Raw genomic sequence first — 13,689 nt, forward strand, 5'->3', positions numbered from 1 at the left:
CAACTTGGCTTAGGACGAACCACCCATTTGAGCCATCTGGAAATGTGACGTGCTATTCAGTAATTTTGAGATGAAAGGACAGCTTTTTAAGAAATCACCATAGAAGAGGGCTGCTAGCTAAAACTGCAGAACAGCTGCCTGAAGAAAGGATTCTTTAGACAAGTGTCTGATGCCAAATGTGTGTCACTGAGGTAAAATTTTATCTAAAAGAAGTACATTAGCAAAACCTGGCTTTTCATTTTTGACCCTAATACTTCAGGCAGTTGGAGGCTATGCTGTTCTGGAGCCTCCAGTACTAGAGTGCTAAAGCAGATATACATGAAAGTGAGACATTGCACTGAGGACTTTAGAAAACAAATGTTAATTCTCTTTACTATTGCAGCAGTCCTATAATTGATTTTTAATATCCATCTGACCTTATCCTAAAATGATTGTAAAATGGTTTATAAATCATATATCATCCATTCCAGTATTCTTGCCTGGAGAATCCCATGGACAGTACAGCCTGGTGGGTCACAGTCCACGGGGTCGCAAAAAGTCAGACATGACTGCGCAACTAACACTACTACTACAACTATTACTATTACCATGGTATTATTTAAAGAAGAGAGAGAGTTAGGGAAAGGGAGAATGAGGGTCTACCAGTTAGATGAATCCAGAGGAAAGTTTGAGATGAGACACACAATCATTTTGTTTTTCAATTTAATAGAAATTCCTATAAATGGTGAAGTACCAGCTCTCATGGCAGAATAATTAAGCAGAGCTTTGCTTCTGGCCACATTTAATAAATTTAAAACCAAAAGACATGTTAATTAAATGAATTATCTGTGGTAAGTAGAAAGCAACTAATTATAATAATTAACATTAATGGAAAGGGGTTCAGTGCATAGACAAATATAAATTATTACTATGTGTATCCATAGGGCAGAATCAATGTGAAAATTAAAAACAAGCAAGTATCATGTGGAAAATGTTCATATACAATCACTTGTATGTTTATCATAAGTTTGAATGTCCATATTTTAAAATAACAAGTAATAATGTTTAGACATATTTTCTACCTCAACACTGCCTCATTTCACTCTTAATACAGCCACATATTTCTCATATGTCATACTGGCTATGAAACTGCATTCTAAGGGTACAGTCTTCAAAAGCTACTTATTATTATGGCTTGTAATCATCATATGTAGGTTGTATACATTTAGGGACTAAGTTCCATTCTTTCACAGAGAGCCAATATAAATAGACCTGTGTATTGGTATATACTGTATATATTGAACTGATCATCATGATGAGTCTTCTTGCTTATCTAAAGTTAATCAGTTTTGCAATATCACTGCTCAGTATTATCTTAAAAATGCTAAGAAGCATGTCAGAGCATTCAACAGATATAGCAACTTAATCTACTAGACTTAAAAGTACTCCACCCATATATGCTTAAGAGCATTCTAGAAACTAGGTGTAAACAGTAATAAATTCACTGAAAGATGAAATATTTTATCAAAATTATAGTTTATATCTATAAACATTGAATAGGAACATGTAGTCCATTTCTCTAAAGTGGAAATTAAGCATGAAAGTCTGTGTCAGGCTGGAATGAAGTGTTAATATGGGGGTACTCTTAGGACATTTCAGCTGTGAGTAAAGGAAACTGACATGTCTTCAAGTTTTCAGCATGTAGCCTGGGTATCCAACAGTCACAGACATTGAAAATCCAAGGTGGTTATTGTTGTCATGGCATTTTCTATTTGTGTCATACTTCACAGGTTTCCAAAGAATTTTAAATATGTGATCTTACCTTATTACTATAAAAACCTGGTGAGAGAGTACATGATATGCCCTAGATCACCCTAAAGCATAGACTATCATTTTGACCATTTAAACCTGGCCCAGTCCTTGCTTCACAGTACCCTTTCTCTACAGAACTCTTTCCTCCAACCCACCTTCTCCTCACATATACGCTTCCCTCACAGTACGCTCCCTCACTTCCACCCTTCCTTCACACCTATCTCAGGCTTTATATCACACTGCTTCACTCAGAAATAATATGCTCCATTAAAGCAACAGCAGTAGAAAACAGCTGCAGAAGAAATAGACTACAGTTTCTCATACAATTTTATAACTATATATTTTTAAATGTAGAAAAAGATTACATACTTCAAATTTAACATCTAACATAAATAAAAGACAGCTAGAATTAGGAAGTAAATTCTAAAAATAATAAAAATACAGATATGCCCGTCTATAAAAGCAATGGTTAGGGACTTGGTGGTCCAGTGGTTAAGAATCCGTCTTTCTTTCTTTCTCTAATTATTTATTTAAAAATGTATTTATTTATTTTAATTGAAGGATAATTACTTGACAATACTGTGATGGCTTTTGCCATGCATCAACATGAATCAGCCATAGCTATACATATGTTCCCCTCATCCTGAAACCCCCTCCCACCTACCTCATCACCCTACTCTTCCAGGTCGTCACAGAACCCCGGGCTTGGGTGCCCGGCTTCATGTGTCGAACTCGCACTGGTCATCCATTCTACATGTGGCATTCGGTAATGCACACGTTTCAGTGCTGTTCTCTCAAACCCTCCCGCCCTCGTCTTCTCTCACTGAGTCCAGAAATCTGCTTTTTATGTCTGTGTCTCCTTTGCTGCCCTGTATGCAGGATCGTTGGTACCAGATTCTAGGAGAATCTGCCTTTCAATACAAAGGATGCTGGTTCGATCCCTGGAAGGGGAACTAAGATCCCACATGGCCCTGGGCAGCTAAGCCCACGTGCCACAAATACTGAGCCCTCACACGCCACAACTAGAAAGAAGCCTGCACACCGAATGAAAGATCCTGCTTACTGCAACAAAGACCCTGCATGCCACAGCTAAGACCCGAAGCAGCCAAAAATAAATAAATAAATAATAATAATAATAAATTCTAAAAAAAAAGCAATGGTTAATCTTTTCCATATATTGTTCCTTTTTAAAAAAAATATTTGCTAACAGTTGCAAAGTAAATTCTCCAAACTAGTTACTCACTCACATTTTTCAAGTGAATAATAAATTTAAAAAACTCAGAATCCCCTCTGCTATGGAAGTCTCTTCTTCGGCCAAAATAATTATCAGAGGGAAGACCATTTCTTTTCATGCTTTCCACTATTAGCATGCCCAGCTCAGAATCTGTTTAACACATGTACTACTAAAATGATACACAAAATTAAAACATAGTTAGAAAAATAATGCTTTTGTCAGGTTGTAAATGGCAATACTTACCGAAGGGGATGCTTCTTGTCTTCTTAGAGATACCTCACTTTCCTTAGATGCTTGTTGGCGCAACAAAGCTTTGAGTTGATTAACTATGGAGCAAAAGCAATGGGTTTATTCACCTTATTTTAAATCCATAGTTTATCATCACTCATCTATCCTTGCATCAGTCCAAGAAATATTTGTGTATTATGCATCACAAAATGTGCTAAACAAACATGAGAAAATCTCTATCATTTAAGAGGTAAGAATCCACTGAGCAAGAGCTATAGAACTAACAGATATAAAACAAGATTATAAGCTCTAAGTCTACCTAAAGAAGCTCTAGGTCAGCCTATAATGCTCTAAGAAGAGGAAGCACGTAACTGTGCCTGTTTTAACAGAGAAGAGAGTGTGAACGATGTATAGGAGATCACCATGCAGAAAAGGGTGAGAAAATACCAGTTGGAACACATGGCTCGTGCAAAGCAGAGAAGCACGGCCATAGGGTGGCATGAGTAGAACATGGCTTGAGGAAGATAGAAGAATGAGGCTGGAGAGGCAGCTTGGAATTACCTTAAGAAATCACTGCTTTGACATCCTATAGGCATAGGAAAGTCAAAGGGGGTGAAAAAAAAGAAATGGAACTAGATTAGCTGCTTTGTGTTTCTTGGCTAAAATCCTAGCAGTAGAGGACAGACTGGCGTTGTTACTAGATGGAGCTTTAAGAATTCACTGTGTGTCATTCGGGTTAGGACTGACATTCACACTCACCGGCGCGGCTGTGTTGTAGTCCACACCAGGCATTTCCAGCATCCTCATTTCCTACACTGGTACTAAAAGAAGGATCTAGCATATCTTCTCCAACAGTGACGTCACCTTCTCTCAGGGCACATTTCAACTGGTGAATGCTTCTATTCGCACATTCTGCAATAGCATGATGAAAATCAGAGCCAGTGAAATCTGGGTGACCAAATGAACATGGACTTGAGAAGACAATTTCTAAAGGAAAAGCAAGCATTTCTGATACTTCGTGGGAGAAAAAAAGCACAGCTTTACTTCTAGCTTGGTGAGGAACATGCCAGAGGAAACATGAGATTAAGTTCATGGGGTAGAGGTTAGACTTAATGATCTCTAAGCTCCCTGACACCACTGTGATTGACATTCACTGTACATAGCTGTATTGCCAAGGAGGACTGAATGGGACAGCTTTTCCCCTCTTCACATTCCCAAACAATAATCTCACAAAGGAGGCACTATCCTGACTCCTCAATGCCTAAAGACTCCCCTACACCTTTTGGCACAGTGCAGATAGGCAAGACTGGCAAAAGGGATTCCACCACATCAAGTTCCTACCCAAAGAAGCCTCCTTGTCCCTGTGGGCCACATGGCCCTCTAGCATCAAGAGACAGCTGACCACCTGGCCTAGTTCTGATCAAGATTTGAATAGCTGATGTGCTTAGAGCAGTATAGTTGTACTTATATACTGTACTTAGTATAGTTGTACTTATATACTGCTGGCTGACTACATCTTACGTAGAAATTCTTGGTTACTATGCTTGATTACCCTTAGAATTGAAGTTTAAACTCACTACCACAGACTTAACATAAACAGTCTTAAATTAAGTATTTTAAGGTCTATTACTCTAGTAGTTCATCTCTAAAAACAGCCCCCAAAGAACCCACCCTTACATCCTTGTACTCTCCCAGGTTGAAACTTAGTGGATCTGTAACCTACACTCACCAAGAGAATGCACTGGAAGGAACACAATGCCTGACCCGTCACATCCTTAAAATGTTTGGTAGCTGCTGCTTCTACCCTCTTGGAATGTTGGCTTTTGTGAGCCTCAAGCCACTAAGTAGGAAGTCTGGCTACCCTGCTAGAGAGACTAAGAGGCCATATGGAAAGGAGAGCCCCTGAGATGACCACAAGGAGAAGGAAAGAAGCCCAACCCCACTAAAAGTCTGGCAGAGTCTCCTGATGACTCCAGTGCCAGAGGTCATCTACCCACAATGCATGAAAGAGACTTGAAAACTGCCCAGCTGGAGTCTGGTAAAACCACAGATCTGTGAGAGACACTAAAAATGCTTTTGGTTGTTGGTTTCTGCCATCAAGCTTTAGAGTGACTTGTGTGTGTGTGTGTGTGTGTGTGTGTGTGTGTGTGTGCTTAATCGCTCAGTCATGTCCAACTCTTTGCGATCCCATGGACTGTAGCCTCCAGGCTCCTCTGTCCATGGAAATTCTCTGGGCAAGAATACTGGAGTGGGTTGTGCTTGATAAGCAACAAAAGGTAACTGAAATAACTATTCAGTGAAATACTCACCCAAACACATCTTTAGCAAAGGATCCAAGTCTTACATTAATACTAATATAGTAATGATGCTGTGCATGCGTGCTCAGCCGCTACAGTCGTGTCTCTTCCATGACCCTATGGACCATAGCCCTCCAGGCTCCTCTGTCCATGGAATTCTCCAGGCAAGAATACTGGAGTGGGTTGCCATGCCCTCCTCCAGGGGATCGTCCCCACCCAAGACCAAACTTGCATCTACTGCATTGCAGGCAGATTCTTACAGCTGAGCCGCTGGGGAAACCCCAGTAATGATACTGCATTATATGTTAATACTATAATATACTAACGACACTAGACATGACATTACTAATAACTCTATCCTGTTTTATGGATTTTTTTTTACATGTATGACAACTGGAGAATCAGGCAATATAGGTAATTTCATTCGTTAAAGACCAGACACTTTTTCAGGTTTAAACTTGTTACTTCTGCTAATCTCTTATAATTAAGTCTCCAGTTCCAATCTAGAAACATTCACTGTAACAAAAAATGTTCCTTTTACATTAGAGCTGAGACCCAGGTTTCAGTCATCATTTTTAAATGTTGCCATCTGTATTTGAAAGTTATTGTTAATTCATGTATTTATTAAATATTTATATATATCTAACATAGAAATTTATGTTAGAAAAAGGTGAATTTTCATGCAAGTTCATGTACTGCTATTATCTATCTCAAATGGATTCCATCAAAATAATTCTTAACATCTTCAGAGGAGACCTTTTTCTAAGTAAAATCTTTTCTTAATTCAGAGCAATGCATAACAATAACACCAATGAAGTTCTTTGTTCTGATCTAGGCCCTTTCTTGACAAGTTAGACCTACTTCTTCTTCTGTATTCAGGAGAAAAAACTCCTCTTCTTTAATACCTATAAGAGAATCCTAAGAAACCTATAAAAATGAAAAATCTTTCCATTACCAATCATGGATGAAAATATATTTATAAATATGTATTCTGCAGGACCTTGAATAATAGATTCTATTTCCTTTAAGCTCATTAATTTGAATGTGTGAAACAGACAAAAATAACCATACCTTAATAGAAAAAAATACTCTCTATCTTACAAAATCTCTAATATAGGTCCTTCACTTACAGCAACTCATTTTCCCCTTGAGTAAACTAACAAAAATAGGTCTATTAGGTCAGGGTTCGATAATCTACACAAGAGACCCAATAAATTTATCACTGCAATTTTCTCCACACCAATCCTATTTCCACACAGACCTTTCTCTGACAGGAATTTGGTATTGATAACTAACCAAGCCTGGCCTCCATTTATTCCTCATGAGTTTTAAAACATCTAGATAAGATGTATTCCTGGTTCCAGTAAAATGAGAAGCAGCAATAGTTTTTTTTTAATAACTCAGTATTTTCTATAGAGACTTGTTAAAGGAAAAGGAAATATCGAAGTGTTACAGTTTTAGACTTCTGCACTGATACCTATGAATAAAGCACTTATCTTTACTGCATCCATTAAAAGGAAACAGAGGGTTTGAATTACTCTAAAAGTAGGCTCTGTGGAGCCATCAAATGACTTCCTCTATAAGACAAAGGATAATTACTTATTTATACTTAATCTAACTAAAAGCTAACAAGCTATATTAGGAAAAGGAAAGCTGAAAAAAAAGATGTGTACTTGAAAATTCCTACAGGTAGAGTTCTTTCATTAGCTTGCAACAATGGGAGAGTTTTATGAGGCCATTTAATCCCTTTCCTGATATTCCTGTTTAATCTTTTAGAATTTTTATCATTTAAAGACTATGTGTTAAACTGTACTATGAAAATAGTATTATGTGAAATACTAATACATTGAGCTCAACAACTACCCCACTTTTCTTAGTGATTACACAAGGTCTGGGTTTTTTTGCAATGAATGACTTCAGTGGCTAGGATCAGAGACGAAGAGGAGGAATTTTCAAGAAATGTATCCAGAAACAAACTAAGGAGGTAAGGGATATTTTAAAGTCATTTCAAGAGTACATTTTAAAACATGCTAAACGCTTTTCAAATACATACATACTAACATAATTATATACACTGCAACAGACAAACAGAATTAATCCCTTGGAATAACAACACTCAGATCTTTCAAGACAGATGAAACCCCACTGCTTTTCAACTGGAGCCATTGCAACTGGTCTCACAATCCTTATTAAGAACACTACTCCCCAGATGCCATTAACTGCTGCTTCTTGTTGTTGTTTAGTTGCCAAGTAATTTCTAACTCTTTTGCGACCCCATGGGCAGTAGCCTTCCAAGGATGGGATTTCCCAGGGAAGAATAGTGGAGTGGGTTGCCATGTCCTTCACCAGGGGATCTTCCTGACCCAAAATAGAACCTGCATCTCCTGCATTGGTAGGCGCATTCTTTACCACTGAGCCACCAGGGAAGCCCTAACCCCATTCTGCTTACACGTAAGGAAACCAGATTAGATAGGAGGTTCCAGTTAGGGTTTCCTATCCCACTGTTAAAGCGCATAGCTTTATCTATCTATAACCAAGAGTGGGGAAGAATACTCAGTTCCTCTTCTCTCCTGGGTCAATAGTAACAGATTTCACAATACATCCTGATTTCTTCTTCCCAGCATCAATCACAGGCTGAATACCAACTTAATTACAAATACAAACAGAAATACAACCTCTGAGTCCTACAAAATCGCATGAATATAAATGTAAGTAAATAATATTTCTGCTAGTCCACTATCCAAATATCAATCAATACAATGAGCACTGAAAACGTTTTTAAGCTGCTGACTGCCAATAAATTTGTCTGTTTCATTCATTTTTATAATCCAGTTGCTCTACTTTCCAACTCCTAGTTCAACACTGAGCCTCTCTTCAAGATGTTTTTGAACAAAAAGGAAAATACGTCCCTCTGTACCAAGGATCATCACTTACATACATACTGTGAATTATTAATGTCTACATTCTCCATCTGTACTGGGAGATGTGAATGAGAATTATCCTGGTGACAAGGAGGCAGAACCACACCCAATGAAGTGCCCAGCTGTCTCTGAGAAGACATGCAATGAACCATACTTCCCCAGGCTAAGCATGAAGCGAGCTGCAATTCTCCAAACAAGCTTAGATCGGGGCAGACAAGCAGAAAATGAAACCACAGCCAGATAAGAGATGCGTGTGTCCATCTACACTTGATGGGGCCTCAGCTAGTTCATGGGACTGCTATCACTGTTTATTGGGGGACTGACAATTAGTGTGGCCAAGATGAAAACAGCATTAATCCAAAATTAGAAAAACCAGTTTTGTAATTGGCAGTTACAATGATTAAAGAGACTAAAAGTTGTATGCAGAAACTACAAAATCACACAAAAAAATTACTATCGCAAGACTCTAATAGCTGAAAAAATGTGTTAAAACTGGTTGGTACCAGAAGTGAAAGATAATCCAAATAAGAATGTAAACATCTTTATGAGCAGTGTCTGGAAGATCATTAATGATGAATGGATGTTGGGAAATCAAGAAGATTGACTATACGCATTACGAGGGATACACCTGGTTCTTTTCTTTTTTGTACCAACTGAGAAGACTTATGCACCTGTCACTTTCCTATTAAAGAAGTTATCCTAGCCAGACTGGCAGAACTTAGGTACAATTATCAGCCAAAACAATCTGTATCCTTAATTGTAATTAGTCTCAAGCACGGTTCTCACAAAGCAAATGCTATGAGTAATAACCTTTCTACTTCTAGATCGTGGTTCTCAGTCTCAGCACTATTGATATTTGGACTTGGTAATTCTTAACTGTAAGGGGATATGTTGCGTTTGTACAACAGCATCCCTGGCCTCTACCCACTAGATACTGGTAGAACTCTCCCTGCCAGTTATGACAATCAAAAGTGCCTCCAGACATTACCAAATGTCTTCTGGATGGAAAAAAAGAGTAACCCTGATTGATAACTGCTGGCTGATAGTAAGAAAACAAGATAGGCAGTGCTCGGTTTTGAGGAGAGACTACCCACACTGTACACTGGAACCACAGGCACAACTTGATGAAAAGAGGTCAGGACATCGAGCTATTCTACCACCGTGGTAGGCAGCACACACAACCCATTGCCATCACCACCAACATGAGGCACTTCTGATCCAGGTGTCAGGAGCTGTTATACCTACTGTGATCAAGAACTTGAAATTCATCTTTAGTTTCATTTTGTTTCCAGGCCTAATACATGAAGCAATAGTCATACTCTAAGGCTATTTTTTAGAGCTTCTTTAGTAATCATGTCTTTAAATGTTCCAGTGGGCTTTGATGAAGCTCTCCAAAAAAAGGCCGCTTTAGCAAGCACACAAGCATGTTTCAAGCTACCTTTCCTCCCTTTTGTCTCTCAGAGGAGTATCACTAAGTGAAAACTTGGAAAACCTTAGCATACACTGGTGAAATGATCAGAGGTTAAGTCTCTTAAAAAAAAAATCTCAAAAGCTTGAGAAAAAAACTGGTCTCTTATTTTCTGCACAAACATGTCTAAGAAGTGAAAATGCCCTTATAATCTTGTAGTACCAAACCACTGTTTTGGTTCTACATTATTTCACGGATGATTATTTACTTATAAAACATGCTTTGGGGGCTGCTAAATCTTGTCTTTTGTTTATTTTACCTCATTAGTTTTAGGGAGGAGAAAATGGAAATGCTACTACTTTTTGGTATTCTGGTAAAAGAAATAGTCATAAAAGTTAAAACTACTAAGAACAGCCATATAAGTATATAAAACAAAAAATGAATATATGTAATTTAAATTTTATTAGCAAAAATGTCAATTTAAATGTTTGAAAATTTTCATTTGCATTACCAATCCTTACTTATTAATAGCCAAATCATTGTATTTCTTTATTTTCATAATGAATGCTTCCAGGGCCTTTCTTACATTGTTGCCTGTCTTGGTCTCAGTGAAGCTGATAGTTAAAAGCAAACATTAGCCATAGACAATGTGTGTGTGTGTGCCTAAATATTTTAAAATTTTAGAACACATTTAAGAACAGCAAAAACAAAAAAGAAGAAGAAATACAAGTTTGATGAGTAAAACAGAAAAAGAGGAACTTTTACTTAAGTTATATACATGTTTCCTTAAGTCTGCCAAAGGTCCAGATGACATCACTGCTGGTTAATTCAGTGACCAAATTATGGGCTAATAAGATTAACATCAGCTTTCTACATATGTATCCTTCTCTGGAATGAAAAAAAAAACCAACAAACACTTGTTTATATTTTACTTAAGTACAATTGGCACATCAGTATTATTTTCAGTTTTATCAAACTAAATCAACTTACAAAGAAAGAGATCATCCCCCCCAGATTTTATGTTTTCTTCCCATATTCAACTTCTCACTTTCCATGAACCTAGTTCCTTAATTTCATAAGGAAACACAACTTTTTATCATTCATGTGGTCCAATCCAGTGTTGATAAAAGGGCCATTACAGACCTAGAGATCTGAGATAGTGGCTGAAAGGGAACCAAGCTCTCTATGTGCTTGACCCACATAGAATAGGATGAAGGGAAAAGAATAAAAGAAAGGGAAGGAAGAAAAGAGGGAAAGAGCAAAAAAGTAATTGCAATGTGTTCAGAAAAAGCATAAACTGCCCAGTTTGGCCATAGCCTCACTATTCCCTAGTGTTTTCCACTGACTTCATCACACACTTTGTCATCTCCTTGGTTCCTACCGGCAATAATCCTACCTCCTAGTCCAAACTTTTCATTTTCCAGATGAGGAAACAAGAATCCAAGAACCGTTTATTAACTTGCCTAAGGTAACACAGATGGTTATTAGAAAAGCAACAGCTAGAATTGGAGCTTGGATCCTAGTTTCCCATTCTTTTCTCTGACTCCATCATATTCTTCCATAAATTCAATCTAGAACCTAAAATAACAAAACGTTGAAAGAAAAAGGAGGAATTACCATATAAAATGCATACAGAAAGTAAATGATGCATTTGTTTCAGTATAAGTTTGTTCCATTTCTTTATGCCCACTCAATCAAAGGTGGCCAGGAAGTTGGAGAGTAGGTGAGTAATGTATACAGGCATAAAACTGAATCACAGCTAACACTGCAGCAACATTCGAAACATGATTCAGTTGTTAAGGCTGGGACACTGAATTTCTGACAAGTTCTTGCCTTCTTTCTAACATCATATTCCTACATGGAAGTGTACAGAATTTAAACAGCCTGAATCTTCTGTTATACTATAACAGAACTAGTTTATTTTATACCTCATGACCTTGTACTATGATGTGTTAAATTTAGAGGAGGGGTATTTGCTATACTTCACAATTAGCAATATAATTCTGTGGGTCTCGAATTTTAGATGCCTAAAGAGTGAATGAACACCTAACCATACTTGGGCAAGTCACTTTTTGCTCTAGATTAAACTGTGACTCCCAGGATACCTAGGATATGCTCACCACTGAAAACAAACTTTTAGATCATCTCCTATGTAGGCACACATTACAGATCTGCAGGGCAATGAAGCTTTCTAGCTTGTCTGCCAGAACTGTTACTTTGAAGAAGAGTCTTTATACCATTCCAATTCTCAGTGAGGGCACAGACAATCCAAAGCAAGAGTTATCCCCAGAGGGTGACCCCATGTGAAAGGCGTCAGGGAAAGAATGAGTGGTGAGTATGGAGTCTGTAGATGGCTCTATTTCCACGGCTGCCATGGGGTCATTAGACTCAAGAGAGGCAAGAATTCACTGAAGTTTCAAAAGCAAGAAAGCAACACTGACTCTGCTTTTTACATGAGAACTTCAGATTCTTCATATGCTATTAACAATAGTTCAACAAATTATATTTAAAGTAAAGAAATGAGGGAAAGCTATAAAAACAAGAAACTATCATGGGGAAATTGTAAAACCATTTTGCATTTTTACATGTCTACTTCCTGGCTAAATACAAAGGAAAGAATTAGTAATGATTACATGTATAGTTATTGAGTTAACCAGAGAAATAACTTGTGAGGAAAGATCAAGAATATCTATGACCTTTTCTTTAAGAATGAACTAGACAAGACATTTTGGGAAAGTAATGGTGAGTAGGAAAAAACAAAAGAACTTTACATTTTGCATTTTATCTGATTGTATAGCAACACAATTCTAGAGTTGTCAGACACAAATGCTTAAAATAATGAAGTTTCATATACAAAATAATGCCATCATACTGTGTTTATTCAGAAACACACATTTTAACTTTAAACGGGAATTATTCTATCTAAAAATGGTCATTGATAATGTGTGAAGTGAAGAACTTCTGATTGTGCTTCTCTTCAGTATTAGTTCTGTTTTGTTTCCTTCCATAAGCTGTTATATAAACTATTTCATAAATAAACATAAAAATTAAAATGCTACTAAATATATGATAAGTGCTGAAAACCGATGAAAATTTCCTAGTTGCATTTCTCAATTTATTGTTAAAACTATCACTAAAAATTAATAACAAACTTTTCTCTGCTTTGTTTGCTCTTGATTATGTTTTCACTATCTTATATTGTTATAACACTAAATTCTTATTTCATTTTAAAATATCTTATCTTTGAATAAGAACTCTTCACTCTATAATTACTGAAAGCAGTATTGTGGGTATTAAATACATGAATTCCCTGGTGGCTCAGACGGTAAAGTGTCTGTCTACAATGCAGGAGAGCTGGGTTCAATCCCCTGGAGAAGGAAATGGCAATCCACTCCAGTACTATTGCCTGGAAAATCTCATGGACAGAGGAGCCTGGTAGGCTACAGCCCACGGGGTCGCAAATAGTCGGACACGACTATAACAGTTTGAAATTAACTGCATCAAAATGCCTAATATTAAATAGTCTCAAATGTTTAAATAAAGGTTCATACTAAAGTTAAAGGAGAAGAACTAGGAGGAACATAATGGAAAACAGAATTTTTTTCTAACCAACCTCAAAAATTAAATGCCACTGGTACTATCATTCTGCACAGTATTTTCTTGTTTTCAAATGAAAAGTTAGAAGTGGTTATTTATGTATCTAACACCTCTTGAAACATCAGTAGGCTGATGAAGATATTCATCCAGACTAGTGATTTTACTCTTGCAGTTAGAATACTGAGAATGTTGACAGTTTATAACACTGCTGAC

At 37.2% G+C, this 13,689-nt stretch overlaps 1 protein-coding gene across 7 annotated transcripts in view; it reads right to left on the minus strand.

Moving 5' to 3' along the window:
* Positions 1-13,689, minus strand: part of SDCCAG8 (serologically defined colon cancer antigen 8) — a 243,569-nt gene that overhangs the window by 227,916 nt on the left and 1,964 nt on the right. For all 7 annotated transcript variants that reach the window (XM_018060258.1, XM_013970102.2, XM_005690561.3 and 4 more), the window contains exons 2-3: positions 4,013-4,165; positions 3,269-3,351 (exon numbers count right to left, since the gene is read on the minus strand). In XM_018060258.1, the coding sequence (XP_017915747.1) occupies positions 3,269-3,351; positions 4,013-4,165 (236 nt within the window). The remainder of the gene's footprint in view (positions 1-3,268; positions 3,352-4,012; positions 4,166-13,689) is intronic.

Source organism: Capra hircus, chromosome 16 (genome assembly GCF_001704415.2).
Source record: "Capra hircus breed San Clemente chromosome 16, ASM170441v1, whole genome shotgun sequence".
Classification (NCBI taxonomy): domain Eukaryota; kingdom Metazoa; phylum Chordata; class Mammalia; order Artiodactyla; family Bovidae; genus Capra; species Capra hircus.